At 35.8% G+C, this 21,464-nt stretch overlaps 1 protein-coding gene across 1 annotated transcript in view; it reads left to right on the forward strand.

Annotated features, from left to right (window-relative positions):
- The window catches only part of CCDC158 (coiled-coil domain containing 158), a 77,808-nt gene that overhangs the window by 39,701 nt on the left and 16,643 nt on the right, over positions 1-21,464 (forward strand). The window contains exons 17-18 of the mRNA XM_065878100.1: positions 13,561-13,718; positions 15,899-15,958. Of these exons, the coding sequence (XP_065734172.1) occupies positions 13,561-13,718; positions 15,899-15,958 (218 nt within the window). The remainder of the gene's footprint in view (positions 1-13,560; positions 13,719-15,898; positions 15,959-21,464) is intronic.

Here is a 21,464-nt window from a genome sequence, read left to right on the forward strand (position 1 = left end):
TTTCTTCCTTCATTTGTTCAGTTCTCTCTAGAATTCCTGTTAAGTCACCTATTAAGCCTTCTGGATTTATTCTCTAATCTCCTTTAATTTTGACTTCCAATTTCCATCTCCTCATATTTTATTCCCACCTTCTGGGAAAACTCCTCAACTCTATCTTCCAAACATCTATTGAATTTTTTTCTGATATCATGTATTTTTTAAAATTTCCAGGAGGCTTTTCTTGTATTTTAAATCTTCTCTTTATATAGTTTTATGTTCTTTTGTGGATGCGGTACTTCCTCATTTCCATTTAAGGATATTAGTATCAGTTCTTCAGTCATTTCTTCTGTTACCTGAATTATTGCTGTTTCTTTAAATTCATTTTTTTTCTGTTTGTTTTGATGTCTGTCTTTCATGTTGGAGATTTTCCTTCACTGTTTGGCGATCATTGGCTGTCCATTCGTATTTAAGACTGAGGCCCTAAAAAACCAATGAAAAGCACTTTGTAAGGTTCACAGGATTTGTTAGCTAGTAGATGGTTAGATATTACTTTTTAACCGAGGGATCCAAAAATGATCTTAGTTTTTTTTCTTGGTCCTGTTAATTCCCTTAAAGAGCGATTGTCTTACTACAGACTTGTAGATATAAATCTATCTGCCAGTATTCTGAGAGGTGAGTGGGGCAGGGAATCTGGGGTATCTATATATCTGTAAATCTTACTTTATGCTTATATTTTCAGTTTGCAACCTTCCCTCCTGCCATGCCAGATATCCTTTTGGAGCCTAAAGTCCTTTGGTTCAACCTCACCCAGAGATTAAGCCTCTAAATGTATTTAGGGGAAAAGAACGAATTATTACCTGACTCCGTGGGGAGGACATCTGGTGTTCTCACAGCTTCTACCATAAACTTTTAGCCAGTCCTCCCATTTTGCTGCCCTGTCCCTTACCCTGGCCTTTAGAAATACACAAGGCCTCCATTTCCTGAGTCTTTCTGGAATACCCTGATGCAGAGCAGCTTACTGCTTCCTGGCTACTTCTGTGCAGGTACTTGATGTTTTAGCTTTGCTTTGTTCTACTAAATTAATTATGAATTACCTATTTGCTTTCCATCTCCCCAAATTTGATCATCATTACTCATCTAATGTTCTCTCTCCTTTCCTCTTTATCCTTCTTAATTTCTTTAGTGTCATTTTAGTGGGGCTTCAGATAGAGCAAAAATAAATGCCAAGTCTTATGTTTAAAAGTAGAATATTTCTATGTGCATTGTTCTCCATTGCCCCTTCATTTATCTCGTTTCATTTTAGTCTTCTTGTTCCATGATTCTAATAATAGTCGTTACTTACTGAACACCAGGCACTGCGCAACATACTTTCTATAGATTATATAATTTATTCCTCACAACCACCCACACGAGATAAGTGCTGTTATTATACTTATTTTACAGAGGAGGAAACTGAGGCTTGGAGAAGCTAAGTGACTTACAGAGTTCACACTCCAAAAACCCAGCTGTGCCAACACTTAACCAAGATAGCCTGAGCCTAGAACCTGTCTCCTTAGCCAGTTATACTGTACTCATTCTCTACACCACACTGTTGAATGCTGTTTATAAACAAGATAAATGGATGATGACGTAAATAGATACTCTACCTGAACCAACAGTGTATTTCATTAGGTCTTTGTGGATGAATATTATACCATTTTGGAGGTACAAAGGCATTAAAAATTATCCAATTGATTGCCCTAGTTTTAACAGGTGAGAAAATGGTAGAACCAGAAAAATTATATTATGTGATTTGATCCAAGCTCAAACACCAAGAACATGTATATATGTATGTGTATCTAAATACATACCTACACAGACAGACACATACACACAAATAATTGGTAGCTTGACATAGAAGATTTTAGATGAAAGTTTCAGATAAAGGCTATTATAGCATATAAAAATAAAATATTTCCAGGATCGTATAATTTATTTTGTTTATATATCAGACTCTGTACACAGGCACTGTAATTTGTGCTAGCTGTGCTTGATCTTTGTCATTGAAGTACCCATGATGTGAGCAAGACTTTCAGCAAGACTTTGTAACTTTTGTCTTATTTCCTACTCACCCATTTTTAGCAGACAATATAAATAATATATATATATATATATTCTAAACAGTATATTTTTATTCCATTTTTATTACCGCCTTCTGACAGGAACATAAGTATTATAGGAGATGGATTTGGTCAGACATTCTCAAAATAGAATAGTCTAATTCAAACTGAATGAGATCAAGCTTTTATTTTTAGCTTTTACATTCATCTTCTATCTTTGGAAAATGGAGCTAGGAGGAGTTGAGAAGCACACATTCTCCCTAGACATTACTTATCTTACATTATAACTCATAAGTTTGCCTGTAATGGGCTCAAGGCCATTAGAGAGAACAGTATTTGGGGAAGATGGAGGTACATTAGAGATATAATTTGCAAGGTATTTTGGAAACAAATTTAACATAAAATAATTTCAGAGTCAAAATGTAATAGGAAACTAATCAAATCACAAAACAAACCTTAAGTTTAACAACAACAGTATAAGCTTATATTCTTCCCTTGAAACCAAAAAAGCTTGTAGAAGTTTTAACCTGAAAATGTATGTCCCCTAGCAATAGCCTTAATGTGTATCCTAAGGGTCAGAGATTGGAGTGGGAGAGAGCAAGATTCTTTGACGGGCTCCAGTAACTTCAGGAAGAGCTTATATGTAGCTATTTCTTTACCAGCCAGACAGAAGTCATATGTAAAGAATGTTTTTAAATTGTTCATTTCCTAGCTATTTTCTAATTTTTAAAAGTGTATTTTGCTCATGTTATAAATCAAAATATGTTCCATATGAATCAAACAGCATACAAAAGTATTAAAAATGAATCAGTGAAAGTATTACAAGATTTATAAACATTAAAAGGAACAATTGGGACTTCCCTGGTGACACAGAGGTTAAGAATCCACCTGCCAGTGCATGGGACATGGGTTCGAGCCCTGGTCTGGGAAGATCCCACGTGCCGCAGAGCAACTAAGCCTGTGTGCCACAACTACTGAGCCCGCTCGCCTAGAGCCCGTGCTCTGCAACAAGAGAAGCCACCGCAGTGAGAAGCCTGCGCACCGCAATGAAGGTTAGCCCCCACTCGCCGCAACTAAAGAAAGCCTGTGCACAGCAACAAAGACCCAACACAGCCAAAAATAAATAATAAATTAACTAATTAATTTAAAAAAGGAACGATTGATTATTTTGAGTAAATAAAACTTAAATCACAAAACGACCATAAACAAAATCAAAATGAAATCACAAACTAGAAAAATATTTCTAATAAATAAAGGGTTAATGTATATAATATAGAGAGTTTTTACATACCCAGATGAAGATAGCATATACTCTAAAAGAAAAGTGTACTAAAGATATGGATACAGAATTCACATAAGAAATGCATATAGTCAATAAACGTGAAAAATGTTCAAACTCATTTATAAACAAATAATTATTACTGCATAGTAAAGCAAAAACAAGCTAACAGTTTTGCATATAAAGCGGTCAGATGGTAATGGGAAGGGTGCCGCACAATGGCCACTCTTGTATCATACGTTACTGATGAAGATATAAATTGACATGATTTCGTCATTTTTGCTTCCAAAGTTCACTGTTTCTTTTTTTTTTTTCTTTTTAAATTAATAGACTGTTTTTTTAGGATAGTTTTAGCAGAAACTAGAGAACTGAGCAGAAAGTTTAGAGAGCTCCCATAGACTCCCTTTGCCCTCCCCCTCCCTCCCCCCAGTTTCTCCTATTACCAATATCTTGCATTAGTGTGGTACGTTTGTTACAATTGATAAGCCAATATTGATACATTATTATTAACTGAAGTCGATAATTTACATTGGGGGTCACTCCTTGTATTGTACATTCTGTGGGTTTTGACATATGTATGATGGTATATATCGACCATTATAGTATTATACGAAATAGTTTCACTGCTCTAAAAATGCCCTGTGCTTCACCTGTTCATCTCTTCCCCCCCTCCCCCTGAACCCCTGGCAACCAGTGATCTTTTTACTCTCTTTGTAGTTTTGTCTTTTCCAGAATATCATATAATTGGAATCATATAGTATATAGTCTTTTCACATTGGTTTCTTTCACTTAGCAATATGCTTGCAAGATTCCTTCATATCTTTTCATCCCTTAGTAGCTAATTTCTTTTTCACTGAATAATATTCCATAGTATGGGTGTACCACAGTTTGTTTATCCATTCACCTGTTGAAGGATATCTTGATTGCTTCCAAGTTTTGGCAGATTATGAATAAATCTATGTGCAGATAAACATCTATGTGCAGGTTTTGCACAGCCATAAGTTTTCAACTCTGTTAGGTAAATACCACAGAGCATGATTGCTGCATTGTACAGTAAGAGCATGTTTAGTTTTGTAAGAAACAATGAAACTGTCTTCCAAAGAGGCTGTACCATTTTGTAATCTCACCAGCAGTGAATAAGAGTTCCTGTTGCTCCCCATCCTTGACAACATTTGGTGTTGTCAGTGTTTGGATTTTAGCCATTCTAAGAGGAGTGTGGTGTAGTATGATATCTTGTTGTTTGACTTTGAAATTCCTTAATGAAATACAATGTTGAGCCTATTTTCATATGTTTATTTACCATATACATATTTTCTATGGTGAGATGTCTGTTCCAAACTTCTACCCATTTTTGAAAGGGCATTTAAAATTTTTTATTATTGTTGAATTTTAAGAGGTTCTTTTTTGGGGTGTATTTTAGTTACCAGTCTTTTATCAGTTATCTGTTTTGAAAAGATTTTCTGCCAGTCTGTTGTTCATATTTCCATTTTTTAAACATTATCTTTCACAAAGAAAAGTTTTTAAGGTTAATAAAGTACAATTTACTGATATTTTTCTTTCGTGGATCATGCTTTTGATGTTGTATCTAAAAAGTCATCACTAAACCTAAGGTCATCTAAATTTTCTCCTATATTATCCTCTAGGAGTTTTATAGTCTGGAATTTTACATTGAGGTCTGTGATTCACTTTGAGTTAATTTTTGTGGAGGATATAAGGTCTGCATCTAGATTCATTTTTTTCTGCATGTGGATGTCAAGTTTTTCCAGCACCACTAGTTGAAAATAGTGCCCTTTCTCTATTGAATTACCTTTGCTCTTTTGTTGAAGATCAGTTGGCTATATTTGTGTGGGACTATTTCTGGGATCTTTATTTTATTCTGTTCCATCAGTCTATTTGTCTGTTCTTTTACCAGTACCACACTGTCTTATTACAGTAAATCTTGAACTTGGATAGTGTCAATTCTCCAACTTTGTTCACCTTCACTATTGTCTTAGCTCTTCTGGGGTTTTTGCCTTCCCATATAAACATTAAAATCAGTTTGTCAATATCAACAAAATTTAAAGAATTATTGGGGTTTTGATTAAGATTGTATTTAATTCATAAATCAGGTTGGAAAAAACTGATATCTTAACAATATTGGGTCTTCTTATCCATGAACATGGAATATCTCTCCATTTATTTAGCTCTTCTTTGATTTCTTACATCAGAATTTTTTAGTGTTACTCATGTAGATCTTGTACATATTTTGTTAGACTTATACCTGAGAATTCTATATCTTTGGTACTAATGTAAATGGTATTGTGTTTTTAATTTTAAAATCCAATTGTTCATTGCTCTTATACAGCAATTGACTTTTGTTTATTAACCTTGTTTCCTGACACCTTGCAATAATCTCTTATTTGTTCCGGCAGTTTTCTTGTTACTGTTGTTGATTCTTTGGGATTTTCTACATAGCGAATCATGTCATTTGTGAAGAAAGACAGTCATTGCTTCCTTTGCAAATCTGTACACCTTTTTTTTCCTTTTTGTTCTTTTTATTTCATTAACTATGACTTCCGATATGATGTTGAACAGAAGTGATGAGAAGGGACATTCTTGACTAGTTTTTTGTTGTTGTTGTTGTTGTTTTTTTCGGTATGCAGGCCTCTCACTGCTGTGGCCTCTCCCGTTGTGGAGCACAGGCTCCGGACGCGCAGGCTCAGCGGCCATGGCTCACGGGACCAGCCGCTCCACGGCATGTGGGATCTTACCGGACCGGGTTACGAACCCGCGTCCCCTGCATCAGCAGGCGGACTCTCAACCACTGCGCCACCAGGGAAGCCGCTTGCCTAGTTTTTTGACGTTAGCAAGATAGTATCTAGCTTCTCCCCATTAAGTGTGATGTTAGCTGTAGGGTTTTTATAGGTGTTCTTTATCAAATTGAGGAAGTTCCCCACTATTCCTAGTTTACTGAGAGGTTTTTCCCCTTTCAAGACTGTAAATAATTATTTTTAAATTGAAATATAGTTGATTTACAATATTGTGTTGCTTTCAGATGTACAGCATAGTGATTCAGTATTTTTGAAGACTATATTCCATTATAGGTTGTTATAAGATAATGGGTATAATTCCCTCTGCTATACAGTATATCCTTGTTGCTTATCTATTTTACATATAGTAGTTAATCTCATACCCATGATTTGTCCCTTCCCCATCCCTCTCCTCTTTGGTAGCCACAAGTTTGTTTTCTATATCTGTGAGTCTGTTTCTGTTCTGCATATATATTCATTTGTATTATATTTTTAGATTTCACATATAAGTGATATCTTATGTGGAATCTAAACAATTTCTCTGTCTGACTTATTTCACTGAACATAATGTTCTCTATGTCCATCCACATTTCTGCAACTGGCAGTATTACAATTCCTTTTTATGGCTGAGTAGTATCCATTGTGTGTGTGTGTGTATGTGTGTGTGTGTATATATATGCGTCACATCTTCTTAATCCAGTTGTCTGTTCATAGGCACTTGGGCTGCTTCCATGTCTTGGCTATTGTAAATATTACTTGCTGTGAACATTGGGGTGCCTGTATCTTTTCAAATTAGTGTTTTTGTTTTTTCTGGATATTTACCCAGGAGTGGAATTACTGGATCATATAGTAGTTCAATTTTTGGTTTTTTAAAGAACCTTCATATTGTTATCCATAGTGGCTGCACCAATTTATGTCCCCACCAACAGTGTATGAGAGTTCCCTTTTCTCCACATCCTTGCCAACATTTGTTTTTGTAGACTTTTTTTTTTTTTTTTTTTGGCTGCACTGCATGGCTTGCAGGATCTTAGTTCCCCAACCAGGGATTGAATCTGGGCCTGCAGTGAAAGCAGCAAGTGCTAACCCTGGACCACCAGGGAATTCTCTATTTGTAGACTTTTTGATGATAGCCATTCTGACAGGTATGAGGTGATACCTCTTTGTGGCTTTGATTTGTATTTCTCTAATAATTAGTGATGTTGAGCATCTTTCCATTTGCCTGTTAGCCATCTGTATGTCTTCTTTGGAAAAATATCTATTCAAGACTTCTGCTCATTTTTTTGATTGGATTGTTTGTTTGTTTGATATTGAGTTATATGCTCTGTTTGTGTATTTTGGATATTAACCCCTTGTCAGTCACATAATTTGCAAATATGATCTCCCACTCTGTAAGTAGTCTTTTCATTTTGTTGATGGAAAGTTTCCTCTGCTGTTCAAAAACTTTTAAATTTAATTAGGTCCCATTTGTTTATTTTTGCTTTTATTTCTTTTGCCTTAGGAGACTGATACAAGAAAATATGTCAAAGAATGTTCCACCTATGTTCTCTTATGGGAGTTTTATTGTTTCAGGTTTTACATTTAGGTCTTCAAACCATTTTGAGTTTATTTTTGTATATGGTGTGAGGAAATGTTCTAATCTCATTGTTTTACATGTGGCTATCCAGTTTTCCCAGCATCACTTACTGAAGAAACTGTCTTTTCTCCACTGTATATTCTTGCCTCCTTTGTCATAGATTAATTGACTGAAGGTGCCTGGGTTTATTTCTGGGCTCTCCATTCTGTTCCATTGAGCTATGTGTTTGTTTTTGTGCCAGTACTACACTGTTTTGATTACTGTAGCTTTATAGGATAGTCTGAAGTCTGGGAGGGTTATACCTCCAGCTTTGTTCTTTTTTCTCAGGATTGCTTTGGCAATTTTGTGGTCCCATATAAATTTTAGGATTATTTGTTCTAGTTCTGTGAAAAATGTCATGGGGTATTTTGATAGGGATTGTGTTAAATCTGTAGATTGCTTTGGATAGTATGGCCATTTTAATAAGATTACTTCTTACAATCCAAGAGCATGAGATATCTTTCCATTTCTTTGAATCATCTTTAGTTTCCTTTATCAGTGTTTTATAGTTTTCAGAGTACAGGTCTTTCACATCCTTGGTTAAGTTTATTCCCAGGTATTTTATATTTTTGGATGCAATTTTAAGTGGGATTTTGTTTTGCTTTCTCTTTCTGATATTTCATTATTAGTGTACAGGAATGGACCAGATTTCTGTATGTTAATCTTGTATCCTGCAACCTTGCTGAATTCATTTATTCTAATAGTTTTTGGGTAGAGACTTTAGGGTTCTCTATATAGAGTATCACGTCGTCTGCAAATGTTTTTACCTCTTCCCTTCCAATTTGGACACCTTTTATTGCTTTTTCTTGTCTGATAGCTGTGGCTAGGACGTCCACTACTGTGTTAAATGGAAGCAGCAAGAGCGGACATCCTTGTCTTGTTACTGAATTTAGTGGGAAGGCATTCAGCTTTTCACTGTTGAGTACTATGTTGGCTACGGGTTGGTTGTAAATGGCCTTTTGCTGAGATACTTTATCATGGGTGGATGTTGGATTTTGTCAGATACATTTTCTGCATCTATTAATTTAATCATGAGATTTTTCCTCTTTAGCCTGTTGATGGTGATAGATTATATTAATTGATTTTTGAATGTTGAACTAGCTTTATATAACTGGGATAATTCCCACTTGATTGTGGGGTGTAGTTCTTAAAATAGATTGTTGTATTATACTTAGTAATATTTTGTCAAATATTTTTATATCTATGTTCATGAGAGATATTAGTCTATAGTTTTCTTTTCTTCTAGTGTTTTTGGTTTTGGTATCAGGGTAATGCTGGTCTCATAGAATGACTTAGGAAATATTCTGTCTACATCTATTTTCTGGAAGAGATTGTAGAGAGTTGGTGTAATCTTTTCCTTAAATGTTTGTTAGAGTTCAGCAGTAAACCCATTTAGGCCTGGTGCTTTCTGTTTTGAAAGGTTATTAATTATTGATGTAATTTCTTTAGTAGATATAGGCCTATTCAGATTCTCTATTTCTTCTTATGTAAGTTCTGACAGAGTATGTCTTTCAGGGAATTGGTCCATTTCATCTAGGTTATCAAATTTGTGGGTACAGAGTTGTTCATAATATTCCTTTATTATGTTTTTAATGTCCACGGGATCTGTGGTGATGTCACCTCTTTCTGATAGAAATTTTTGTATCCTCTCTTTTTTTCTTAGTTAGCCTGGCTAGAGACTTACTAATTTTATTGATCTTTAATAAAAAGCAGGTTTAAGAACCTGCTTTTGGGTCATTGATTATCTCTATTGGTTTCCTGTTTTTAATTCCATTGATTTCAGCTTTAAATCTTATTTGTATTTTCTTTGCTTGCTTTGGATCTAATTTGCTCTTTTTTCCCCTAAATTCCCAAAGAAGCTTAGATTATTGGTTTTAGATCTTTCTTTTTTTCTAATATGTGCATTCAGTGCTATAAATTTCCCTCTAAGCCCCACTTTTGCTATATCACACACATTTTGGTAAGTTTTATTTTCATTTTCATTTCATTCAAACTATTTTTAAATTTTTCTTGATATACCTTCTTTGACACATGTGTTATTTAGGACTGTGCTGTTTAATCTTCAATTATTTGGGGATTTTCCAGCTGTCCTTCTGTTACTGATTTCAAGTTCAGTTCTATTGTGTTCCTAGAGTAGACATTGTATGATTTTTATTCTTTAATAATTGTTAAGGTGAGTTTTATGGCCCCAAATTACATGTTCCATGTAAATTTGAGAAGAATATGTATTCTGCTGTTTTTAGATGAATTAGTCTTTAGGTATCAATTATATCCAGTTGGTTGATGGTGTTGTTAAGTTCAACTATATCCTTACTGAATTTCTGCCTGCTGAATGTTTCCATTTTTGAAAGAAGGTTATTAAAGTCTCCAACTAATTGTGAATTCATCTATTTCTCCATGCAGTTCTGTCAGGTTTTGCCTCACATATTTTGATGTTCCACTGTTAAGTGCATACACATTAAGGTTTGTTATACCTTCTAAGAAAATTGACCTGTTTATCCTTATATAATGCCCTTCTTTATCCCTGATCGCTTTCCTTGCTCTAAAGCCTGTTCTGTCTGAAATTAATGCTACTCCAACTTTTTTTTTAATGAGGACCATTTTGAAAGTCTTTCAAAGAATTTGTTACAATATTGCTTGTTTTTTATGTTTTTTTTGGTTTTTTGACCACAAGGCATGTGAGATCTTGGCTCCCTGACCGGGGATCGAACCCACACCCCCTGCACTGGAAGGTGAAGTCCCAATTACTGGACCGCCAGAGAAGTCCCCCGATTTTTTAAAATTAGTGTTAGCATGGTGTAACTTTCTTCATCTCTTTACTTTTTTTTTATTGTTATTTATTTTTTATTTTTGGCTGCATTGGGTCTTCATTGCTGCATGCGGGCTTTCTCTAGTTGCGGTGAGTGGGGGCTACTCTTTGTTGCAGCACGTGGGCTTCTCATTGCGGTGGCTTCTCTTGTTGCAGAGCACAGGCTCTTGGCACATGGGCCTCAGTAGTTGTGGCACGCGGGCTCAGTATTTATGGCACGCGGGCTCAGTATTTATGGCTTGAGGGCTCTAGAGCACAGGCTCAGTAGTTGTGGTGCACGGGCTTAGTTTCTCCGCGGCATGTGGGATCTTCCCAGACCAGGGCTCGAACGTGTGTCCCCTGCATTGGCAGGCAGATTCTTAACCAGTGCACCACCAGGGAAGTCCATCATCTCTTTACTCTTAATCTGTATGTGCTTTTATATTTGAAGTGGGTTTATTGTAGACAATATTTGGGTCTTATTTTTTTTTGATGCACGCTGACAATCTCTGTTTTTTAATTGGTATATTTAGACCATTAACATTTAAAGTGATTATTTATATAGCTGGATTAATATGTATCATATTTGTTACTGTTTTTTGTCATTGCCTTTGTTTTCTTTCATATTTTTGTCTTTCACTCTTTTCCTGCCTTTTTTTTAAATTGAGCATTTTGTAAGATTTTATTTTTCTCTCCTTTTACACATCAATTATGGGTTTTTTTCTGCTTTTTTAAGTGGTTTTCCTAGAGTTTGCAATATACATTTACAGATAATCCAGGTTCGCTTTCATATAATACTATACTGTGTCATGGGTAGTACAAGTACCTGCTAACAACAAAATAGTACTAATTCCCCTCTCCTGCCCCTTGTATCATTGTTGTCATTCATTTCACTTATACATAAGCATATATTAGTAATACATATCGTAATGTATATTATATTATATATTTTATTAATATATATGATGTACGTACCTAATTGAATACATTATTGCTATTATTGTTTGAACAAACTTCTGTTAGAGCAATTAAGAAAAAGTTTTGTTCTTTACTTTCACTTATTCTTCCTTTAATACTCTTCCTTTCTTTATGTAGTTCTGGGTTTCTGACCTTATAATTTTCCTTCTCTCTAAAGAACTTTTAACATTTCTTGCAAAGCAAGTCTACTGGCAAAAAATTCCCTCAGTTTTTGTTTGAGAAAGTTGTTATTTCTCCTTCGCTTTTGAAGGATAATTTTGCAGGGTTCATAATTCTAGGTTGGTAGGTGCTTTTCTCTCAGTACTTTAAATATTTCTCTCAGTACTTTAAATATTTCACTCAACTCTCTTTTCGCATGCATACATGGTTTGAAGAGAAGTCTGATGTAATTCTTATCCTTGCTATTCTATAGGTAAGGGTTTTTTTTTCTGGCTTCTTTAAAATCTTTCTTTTTTTTATTTTCTGCAGTTCAAATATAATATACTTATGCATAGGGAAGCCCTGGTTTTTGAAGTTTTATTCCACATTAGATATGATGTCCACCAGGGCTAGGACAGGAACAAAGCCAGTGTTTGTTTGGTGAAATTGGATCTGCTTAGAGACAAATGCTTTTATTTATGATTAAGAAACTTGTTCAGCATGGGTGCGATCTGCGGGTATATGGGAAATCTCTGTACCTAATACTCATTTTTGCTGTGAACCTAAAACTGCTCTCAAAAATAAAGTCTATGAAAAATGGTTCAGGGCTTCCCTGGTGGCTCAGTGGTTGAGAGTCCGCCTGCCGATGCAGAGGACACGAGTTCGTGCCCCGGTCCGGGAAGATCCCCCATGCCGCGGAGCGGCTGGGCCCGTGAGCCATGGCCGCTGAGCCTGTGCGTCCGGAGCCTGTGCTCCGCAGCGGGAGAGGCCACAATAGTGAGAGGCCCGCGTACCGCAAAAAAAACAGAAACAGAAAACAAACAAAAAAAACGGTTCACATCTTCATATATTTTAAATTAATGAAATCAAATTTCATAATTTAATGGAGTCTAATTTATGAAATTCTGAACTCATCATGGTAATTTCTAGGTAAGGTGACCATCAGTAAACTGGAAAGATCATAATTACCACACATTCAGTTAGAACTCTTGACACCTTCAGCTGGATATTTTATGTGGTTTATCAGTGGTGGTAGGAGGGGGAGGGGAATGTGAGGGTTATACCAGTAACATCAACACTTGGTTGACATGGACCCTAGAAAAGTAATGCCCAAAGAACAAAAATTTTGCAGTGTTCATCCTTCAGCAACCAATCCGTGTGGCAGGTGTAACTCTGCCTTGGGACAGACACTTCTGGCTAAAATAGCTTGATGGTGCTTGATGCCTCTCTAGCCATGAACATCCTCCAACTAAGTCCACCTGCTCACCAGGGCAACTTCTGACTAATGTTCGGTTTCCTCTCTTTTTGTGCCAATTGGGAACCTCTGTACTTTTTCTTATATTATAAATATTCATTGAGGAATACTATCTATTTGAAAATCTTTTTTATATTATTCTCCAACTAACACAGTTTGAAAATACTGGATGTCTCTTTCCTCATCAGTAAAGTGTTGGGGGTAGATTGACTCATCGCTAGAGAGTTCCTTACTTGTAAAGTTCTGTAGCTTTATAAAATTAGTTCAGCCCTTAACAAAAGTATTGGAATTATTTTGCCTGGATGTAGTTGTAAATATTTAATGGCATGGTAAGATGTACTTACCGCATTGTTAAAGTTAAAAAATAAAAAAGGATTTAAAAATAAATGTGTATAGTTTGATCCTGTGTTTACATATATGTATAAATAGGTATACACACATTTATAGACTAGATATAGCACTGTGTGGATTATTGATTGAATATTATTGATTATCCCTGAGTAGTAAGATTACAGGTTTTTTATTTCCTCTTCTTTCTCCTCCATAATTTCTGTTTACCAGTTGAATTAATTTTATAGTAGGAAATGGCATTTGAATCTGAAAAAAACAAAGTGTCCTTGTCTTGTAAATTGTTTTAATTCAGCACTCTACGAAACCTAATACAAAGGAAGATCCAACGAGGGACTTGAAACAGCTTCTCCAGGAGTTGAGAAGTGTGATCAACGAGGAGCCACCCGTGCGCCTGGGCAAGAGCGAGGAAGACTGGAGAGCACCATCTCTGGGGACCTCCTATGTGGCTGTGTAAGACTGAGTGTACTTGACAGTGGGAAGGCTTCTCTAATCAGTGGGTGGTGATCACGGTGTCTATGTGGGACAACTTCTGGGGGGTTGAAGTTTCAGTAACTTTGAGGGGTATCTGGACATTACCAGGGAAAACAAAAGTGGATGAGTTAGCAAAAGTAAAACACCTTGACATCAAGAGAAAATAATAGCGATAGTTTTCCTACTCAGAAATTAGTCAAGGCAACGTGTTACCCAAAGTTACATTCATACAGTAATTTATAGTTCCCAACAGATTTCACATTCATAATCTTATTTGATTGTCACAACAACTGTCTGTTTGAGACAAGATAGAGCAGGATTTATTTATCCCATTTTAAAAATGAGAAAAACACAAGTTCCAAAAGGTTGACTTACCTACAACCACACATGGTGAAGCTAAAGCTCAAACCCTGAGAACTGCATAACTCCCTAGGTATAAACTAATTGGAAAGCTTTGGTTCTCTAGGCATTAAGTCTAGGCAATGACTTAAATTAATAAAAGTCAGATCCAAAAAAGGATTCAGCCAGTCCACCAGCCACTGCCTGCAGAAATCAATGAGATCCTCATACTCTTTTCAAAAGTGTTTTAAATTTTTAATGTGTGCTATTATTAAATTAGCTTAGAGCATTTTAATATGGTATATGCTATATTCTTAGCATTATAATACTAATTATATGTTGTTAGTATTATAATAACCCATTGTAATTTTCTTTTCTGGTTATATGGGAAATATCTCAAAATAATACTTTCTGACATAATACTTTTATATAAACAATCTCCATTTTCTTAAGATGTTCAGTTAGTGTTTATTAACCTGAGGTAGCAAAATATTAATTGGATTTGTCTATTTTTTATTAATAATATTATTAATAGTAGTAGTAAAATATTAATAACAGTCCAGTTACCTAGCATAACATTGTATTCTCTGAATCACATGTTAGAAATATTCTGTTCTCACTCCATCTAAGAATACTTATATGTGCAGGATGCTTTCATTTTTTTAAAATGTTCTCAAGCATTTTATTTTTTCTCAGTTTTTTTTTATTGAAGTGTAGTTGATTTACAATTTTGTTAATTTCTGCTGTATAGCAAAGTGATTCAGTTATACACATATATACATTCTTTTTTTTTAATATTCCTTTCCATTATGGTTTATCATAGGGTATTGAATATAGTTCTCTGTGCTATACAGTAGGACCTTGTTGTTTATCCATTCTGTATATAAAAGCTTACATCTGCTAACCCCAACCTCCCCCTCCATCCCTCCCCCACACTCCCTCCCCCCTTGGCAACCACGAGTCTGTTCTCTCTATGTCCGTGATTCTGTCTGTTTCATAGATAGGTTCATTTGAGTCATATATTAGATTCCACATATAGGTGATATCATATGGTATTTGTCTTTCTCTTTCTGACTAGCTTCACTTAGTATGATAATCTCTAGTTGCATCCATGTTGCTACAAATGGCATTATTTTGTTCTTTTTTATGGCTGAGTAGTATTCCATTGTATGTATATACCACATCTTCTTTATCCATTCGTCTGTCGATGGACAGTTAGGTTATTTCCGTGTCTTGGCTGTTGTGAAGAGCAGAGCACTTTCATTTTTGTCATAACTCTATAATATGCCTTCTAAGCCAGGGCAGTATTATTAAGCTCATTTGACAGATGATTACATTTAGACAGATTAAGTTGCCTCCCTCTATGAGGCAAAGAGACAAAGTCAGAAGTAAACATTAGAGCCCCTGGCTTCCAGCACTAATCATTCCACAAGATTACTGTGACTTCCCTGATCAAACTTCCATCACTTCAGCCACTAATGATGGGCTTGACTACATTGAACTGTATTCAACATGAGTATATTTAGCCCCTGCCGTTAGAGAGTTTATGTTAATTTGCTTTAATCCTACAAATGACCTTGTCATTTTAGGCTTTGGCACCAAAGCCAGAACTCAGCCTCAAGCTTTTAAGGAACAAAAACATTTCTAAGTTGACAAATTCCAGGGGTAGCATTTTGCAAAATTTGCTTGGAGGCCTAAGTTCTACTGTTGTGCCTTAAAGAAGAGTTAAATACGTAGGAGCAATTGATTATTCTAAAAATACATGGAATCTAGAAATTATTCTTTGTATAATTAACTGAGAGTGACATTTATCTATACAGAGATGATAGAATAAGAGATTGCATTACTGAATCAAGCCTGAGATTAGAGATATGCCGTAGGTGAGAGGAATCTGAGATTCTGAATCTAATTAATTGTCCAGGAATTTTACATGTGACCAGGTAATTTGGGAAGTCTGGACAGTTCACATGAGAATTGATGGAAAGTTGTGATAGTGTTTAACTGAAACCCAAAAGGATTTCGGTGAAATGTACTAAAGTAATTTACTTTCTAGAAATCAACTTAATAGGCATTTTTAAAACACCTTTATAAGAGTATAATTGCTTTACAATGGTGTGTTAGTTTCTGTTTTATAACAAAGTGAATCAGTTATATGTATGTCCCCATATCTCTTCCCTCTTGCATCTCCCTCCCTCCCTATCCCACCCCTTTAGGTGGTCACAAAGCACCAAGCTGATCTCCCTCTGCTATGCGGCTGCTTCCCACTAGCTATCTATTTTATATTTGGTAGTGTATATATGTCCATGCCACTCCCTCAGTTTGTCCCAGCTTACCTTACCCCCTCCCCGTATCCTCAAGTCCATTCTCTAGTAGGTCTGCATCTTTATTCCCATCTTGCCCCTAGGTTCTTCTGACCACTTTTTCTTTTTCTTTTTTTTTTAGATTCCATATATATGTGTTAGCATACGGTATTTGTTTTTCTCTTTCTGACTTACTTCACTGTATGACATCTCTAGGTCCATCCACCTCACTACAAATAACTCAGTTTTGTTCCTTTTTATGGCTGAGTAATATTCCATTGTATATATGTGCCACATCTTCTTTATCCATTCGTCTGTCGATGGACACCTAGGTTGCTTCCATGTCCTGGCTATTGTAAATAGAGCTGCAGTGAACATTTTGGTACATGACTCTTTTTGAATTATGGTTTTCTCAGGGTATATGCCCAATAGTGGGATTGCTGGGTTGTATGGTAGTTCTATTTTTAGTTTTTTAAGGAACCTCCATACTGTTCCCCATAGTGGCTGTATCAATTTACATTCCCACTAACAGTGCAAGAGGGTTCCCTTTTCTCCACACCCTCTCCAGCATTTATTGTTTGTAGAATTTTTGATGATGGCCATTCTGACTGGTGTGAGATGATATCTCATTGTAGTTTTGATTTGCATTTCTCTAATGATTAATGAGGTTGAGCATTCTTTCATGTGTTTGTTGGCCATCTGTATATCTTCTTTGGAGAAATGTCTGTTTAGGTCTTCTGCCCATTTTTGGATCAGGTTGTTGTTTTTTTTTGATATTGAGCTGTATGAGTTGCTTGTATGTTTTGGAGATTAATCCTTTGTCAGTTGCTTCATTTGCAAATATTTTCTCCCATTCTGAGGGTTGTCTTTTCGTCTTGTTTATGGTTTCCTTGGCTGTACAAAAGCTTTGAAGTTTCATTAGGTCCCATTTGTTTCTTTATGTTTTTATTTCCATTTCTGTAGGAGGTGGGTCAAAAAGGATCTTGCTGTGATTTATGTCATAGAGTGTTCTGCCTATGTTTTCCTCTAAGAGTTTGATGGTGTCTGGCCTTACATTTAGGTCATTAATCCATTTTCAATTTATTTTTGTGTATGGTGTTAGGGAGTGTTCTAATTTCATTCCTTTACAGGTAGCTGTCCAGTTTTCCCAGCACAACTTATTGAAGAGGCTGTCTTTTCTCCACTGTGTATTCTTGCCTCCTTTATCAAAGATAAGGTGACCATATGTGAGTGCGTTTGTCTCTGGGCTTTCTATCCTGTTCCATTGATCTCTATTTCTGTTTTTGTGCCAGTACCATATTGTCTTGATTACTGTAGCTTGGTAGTATAGTCTGAAGTCAGGGAGCCTGATTCCTCCAGCTCAGTTTTTCTTTCTCAAGATTGCTTTGGCTATTTGGGGTCTTCTGTGTTTCCATACAAATTGTGAAATTTTTTGTCCTAGTTCTGTGAAAAATGCCAGTGGTTGTTTGATAGGATTGCATTGAATCTGTAGATTGCTTTGGGTAGTAGAGTCATTTTCACAATGTTGATTCTTCCCATCCAAGAACATGGTATATCTCTCCATCTATTTGTATCCTCTTTAATTTCTTTCATCAGTGTCTTATAATTTTCTGCATACAGGTCTTTTATCTCCTTAGGTGGGTTTATTCCTAGATATTTTATTCTTCTTGTTGCAATGGTAAATGGGAGTGTTTTCTTAATTTCACTTTCAGATTTTTCATCATTAGTGTTTAGGAATGCAAGAGATTTCTGTGCATTAATTTTGTATCCTGCTACTATACCAAATTCATTGATTAGTAGTTTTCTGGTAGCATCTTTAGGATTCTGTATGTATAGTATCATGTCATCTGCAAACAGTGACAGCTTTACTTCTTCCTTACCAATTTGGATTCCTTTTATTTCCTTTTCTTCTCTGATTGCTGTGGCTAAAACTTCCCAAACTATGTTGAATTAGAGTGGTGAGAGTGGGCAACCTTGTCTTGTTCCTGATCTTAGTAGAAATGGTTTCAGTTTTTCATCTTTGAGGACAATGTTGGCCATGGGTTTGTCATATATGGCCTTTATTATGTTGAGGAAAGTTCCCTCTATGCCTACTTTACGGAGGGTTTTTATCATAAATGGGTGTTGAATTTTGTTGAAAGCTTTCTCTGCATCTGTTGAGATGATCATATAGTTTTTCTCCTTCAGTTTGTTAATATGGTGTATCACGTTGATTGATTTGCATATATTGAAGAACCTTGCATTCCTGTGATAAACCCCACTTGATCATAGTGTATGATCCTTTTAATGTGCTGTTGGATTCTGTTTGCTAGTATTTTGTTGAGGATATTTACATCTATGTTCATCAGTGATATTGGCCTGTAGTTTTCTTTCTTTGTGACATCTTTGTCTGGTTTTGGTATCAGAGTGATGGTGGCCTCGTAGAATGAGTGTGGGAGTGTTCCTCCCTCTGCTATATTTTGGAAGAGTTTGAGAAGGATAGGTGTTAGCTCTTCTCTAAATGTTTGATAGAATTCGCCTGTGAAGCCATCTGGTCCTGGGCTTTTGTTTGTTGGAAGATTTTTAATGACAGTTTCATTTTCAGTGCTTGTGATTGGTCTGTTCATATTTTCTAATTCTTCCTGGTTCAGCCTCGGAAGGTTGTGCATTTCTAAGAATTTGTCCATTTCTTCCAGGTTGTCCATTTTATTGGCATATCGTTGCTTATAGTAATCTCTTATTATCCTTTGTATCTCTGCAGCGTCATTTGTTACTTCTCCTTTTTCATTTTTAATTTTATTGATTTGAGTCTTCTCCCTTTTTTTCTTGATAAGTCTGCCTAATGGTTTATCAGTTTTGTTTATCTTCTCAAAAAACCAGGTTTTAGTTTTATTGATCTTTGCTATCGTTTCCTTCATTTCTTTTTCATTTATTTCTGATCTGATCTTTATACTTCTGCTAACTTTGGGGTTTTTTTGTTCTTCTTTCTCTAATTGCTTTAGGTGTAAGGTTAGGTTGTTTATTTGAGATGTTTCTTGTTTCTTAAGGTAGGATTGTATTGCTATAAACTTCCCCCTTAGAACTGCTTTTGCTGCATCCCATAGGTTTTGGGTCATCGTGTTTTCATTGTCATTTGTTTCTAGGTACTTTTTGATTTCCTCTTTGATTTCCTCAGTGATCTCTTGGTTATTAAGTAGTGTGTTGTTTAGCCTCCATGTGTTTGTATTTCTTACAGACTTTTTCCTGTAATTGATATCTAGTCTCATAGCGTTGTGGTCGGAAAAGATACTTGATACGATTTCAATTTTCTTCAATTTACCAAGGCTTGATTTGTGACCCAAGATATGATCTATCCTGGAGAATGTCCCATGAGCACCTGAGAAGAATGTGTATTCTGTTGTTTTTGGATGGAATGTCCTATAAATATCAATGAAGTCCATCTTGTTTAATGTATCATTTAAAGCTTGTGTTTACTTTCATTTTGGATGATCTGTGCATTGGTGAAAGTGGGGTGTTAAAGTCCCCTACTATGATTATGTTACTGTTGACTTCCCCTTTTATGGCTGTTAGTATTTGCCTTATGTATTGAGGTGCTCCTATGTTGGGTGCATAAATATTTACAATTGTTTTATCTTCTTCTTGGATTGATCCCTTGATCATTATGTAGTGTCCTTCTTTGTCTCTTGTAATAGTCTTTGTTTTAAAGTCTATTTTGTTTGATATGAGAATTGCTACTCAAGCTTTCTTTTGATTTCCATTTGCGTGGAATATCTTTTTCCATCCCCTCACTTTCAGTCTGTATGTGTCCCTAGGTCTGAAGTGGGTCTCTGGTAGACAGCATATAAACAGGTCTTGTTTTTGTATCCATTCAGCCAGTCTGTGTCCTTTGGTTGGAGCATTTAACCCATTTACATTTAAGGTAATTATTGATATGTGTGTTCCTATCACCATTTTCTTAACTGTTTTGGGTTTATTATTGTAGGTCTTTTCCTTCTCTTGTGTTTCCTGCCTAGAGAAGTTCCTTTAGCATTTTTTGTAAAGCTGGTTTGGTGGTGGTGAATTCTCTCAGCTTTTGCTTGTCTGTAAAGCTTTTAATTTCTCCATCAAATCTGAATGAGATCCTTGCTGGGTAGAGTGATCTTGTATAGTATCATATCATCTGTAGGTTTTTCTCCTTAATCACTTTAAATATGTCCTGCCACTCCCTTCTGGCTGGCAGAGTTTCTGCTCAAAGGTCAGCTGTTAACCTTATGGGGATTCCCTTATGTGTTATTTGTTGTTTTTCCCTTGCTGCTTTTAATATTTGTTCTTTGTATTTAATTTTTGATAGTTTGATTAATGTGTCTTGGCATGTTTCTCCTTGGATTTATCCTGTATGGGACTCTCTGTGGTTTCTGGACTTGATTAACTATTTCCTTTCCCATATTAGGGAAGTTTTCAAGTCTAATCTCTTCAAATATTTTCTCAGTCCCTTTCTTTTTCTCTTCTTCTTCTGGGACCCCTATAATTCAAATGTTGGTGTGTTTAATGTTGTCCCAGAGGTCTGGGAGACTTGTCCTCAATTCTTTTCATTCTTTTTTCTCTATTCCCACTCCGCAATAGTTATTTCCACTATTTTATCGTCAGGTCACTTATCCGTTCTTCTGCCTCAGTTATTCTGCTATTGATCCTTTCTAGAGAATTTTTAATTTCATTTATTGTGTTGTTCATCATTGTTTGTTTCATCTTTAGTTCTTCTAGGTCCTTGTTAAATGTTTCTTGCATTTTGTCTATTCTATTTCCAAGATTTTGGATCATCTTTACCATCATTATTCTGAATTCTTTTTCAGGTAGATTGCCTATTTCCTCTTCATTTGTTAGGTCTGGTGGGTTTTTATCTTGCTCCTTCACCTGCTGTGTGGTTCTCTGTCTTCTCATTTTGCTTAGCTTACTGTGTTTGGGGTCTCCTTTTCACAGAGTGCAGGTTCTTAGTTTCCATTGTTTTTGGTGTCTCTCCCCCGTGGCTAAGGTTGGTTCAGTGGGTTGTGTATGCCTCCTGGTGGAGGGGACTGGTGCCTGTGTTCTGGTGGTTGAGCATGAATCTTATCTTTCTGGTGGGCAGGTCCAT

Source organism: Phocoena phocoena, chromosome 5 (assembly GCF_963924675.1).
Source record: "Phocoena phocoena chromosome 5, mPhoPho1.1, whole genome shotgun sequence".
Lineage (NCBI taxonomy): Eukaryota > Metazoa > Chordata > Mammalia > Artiodactyla > Phocoenidae > Phocoena > Phocoena phocoena.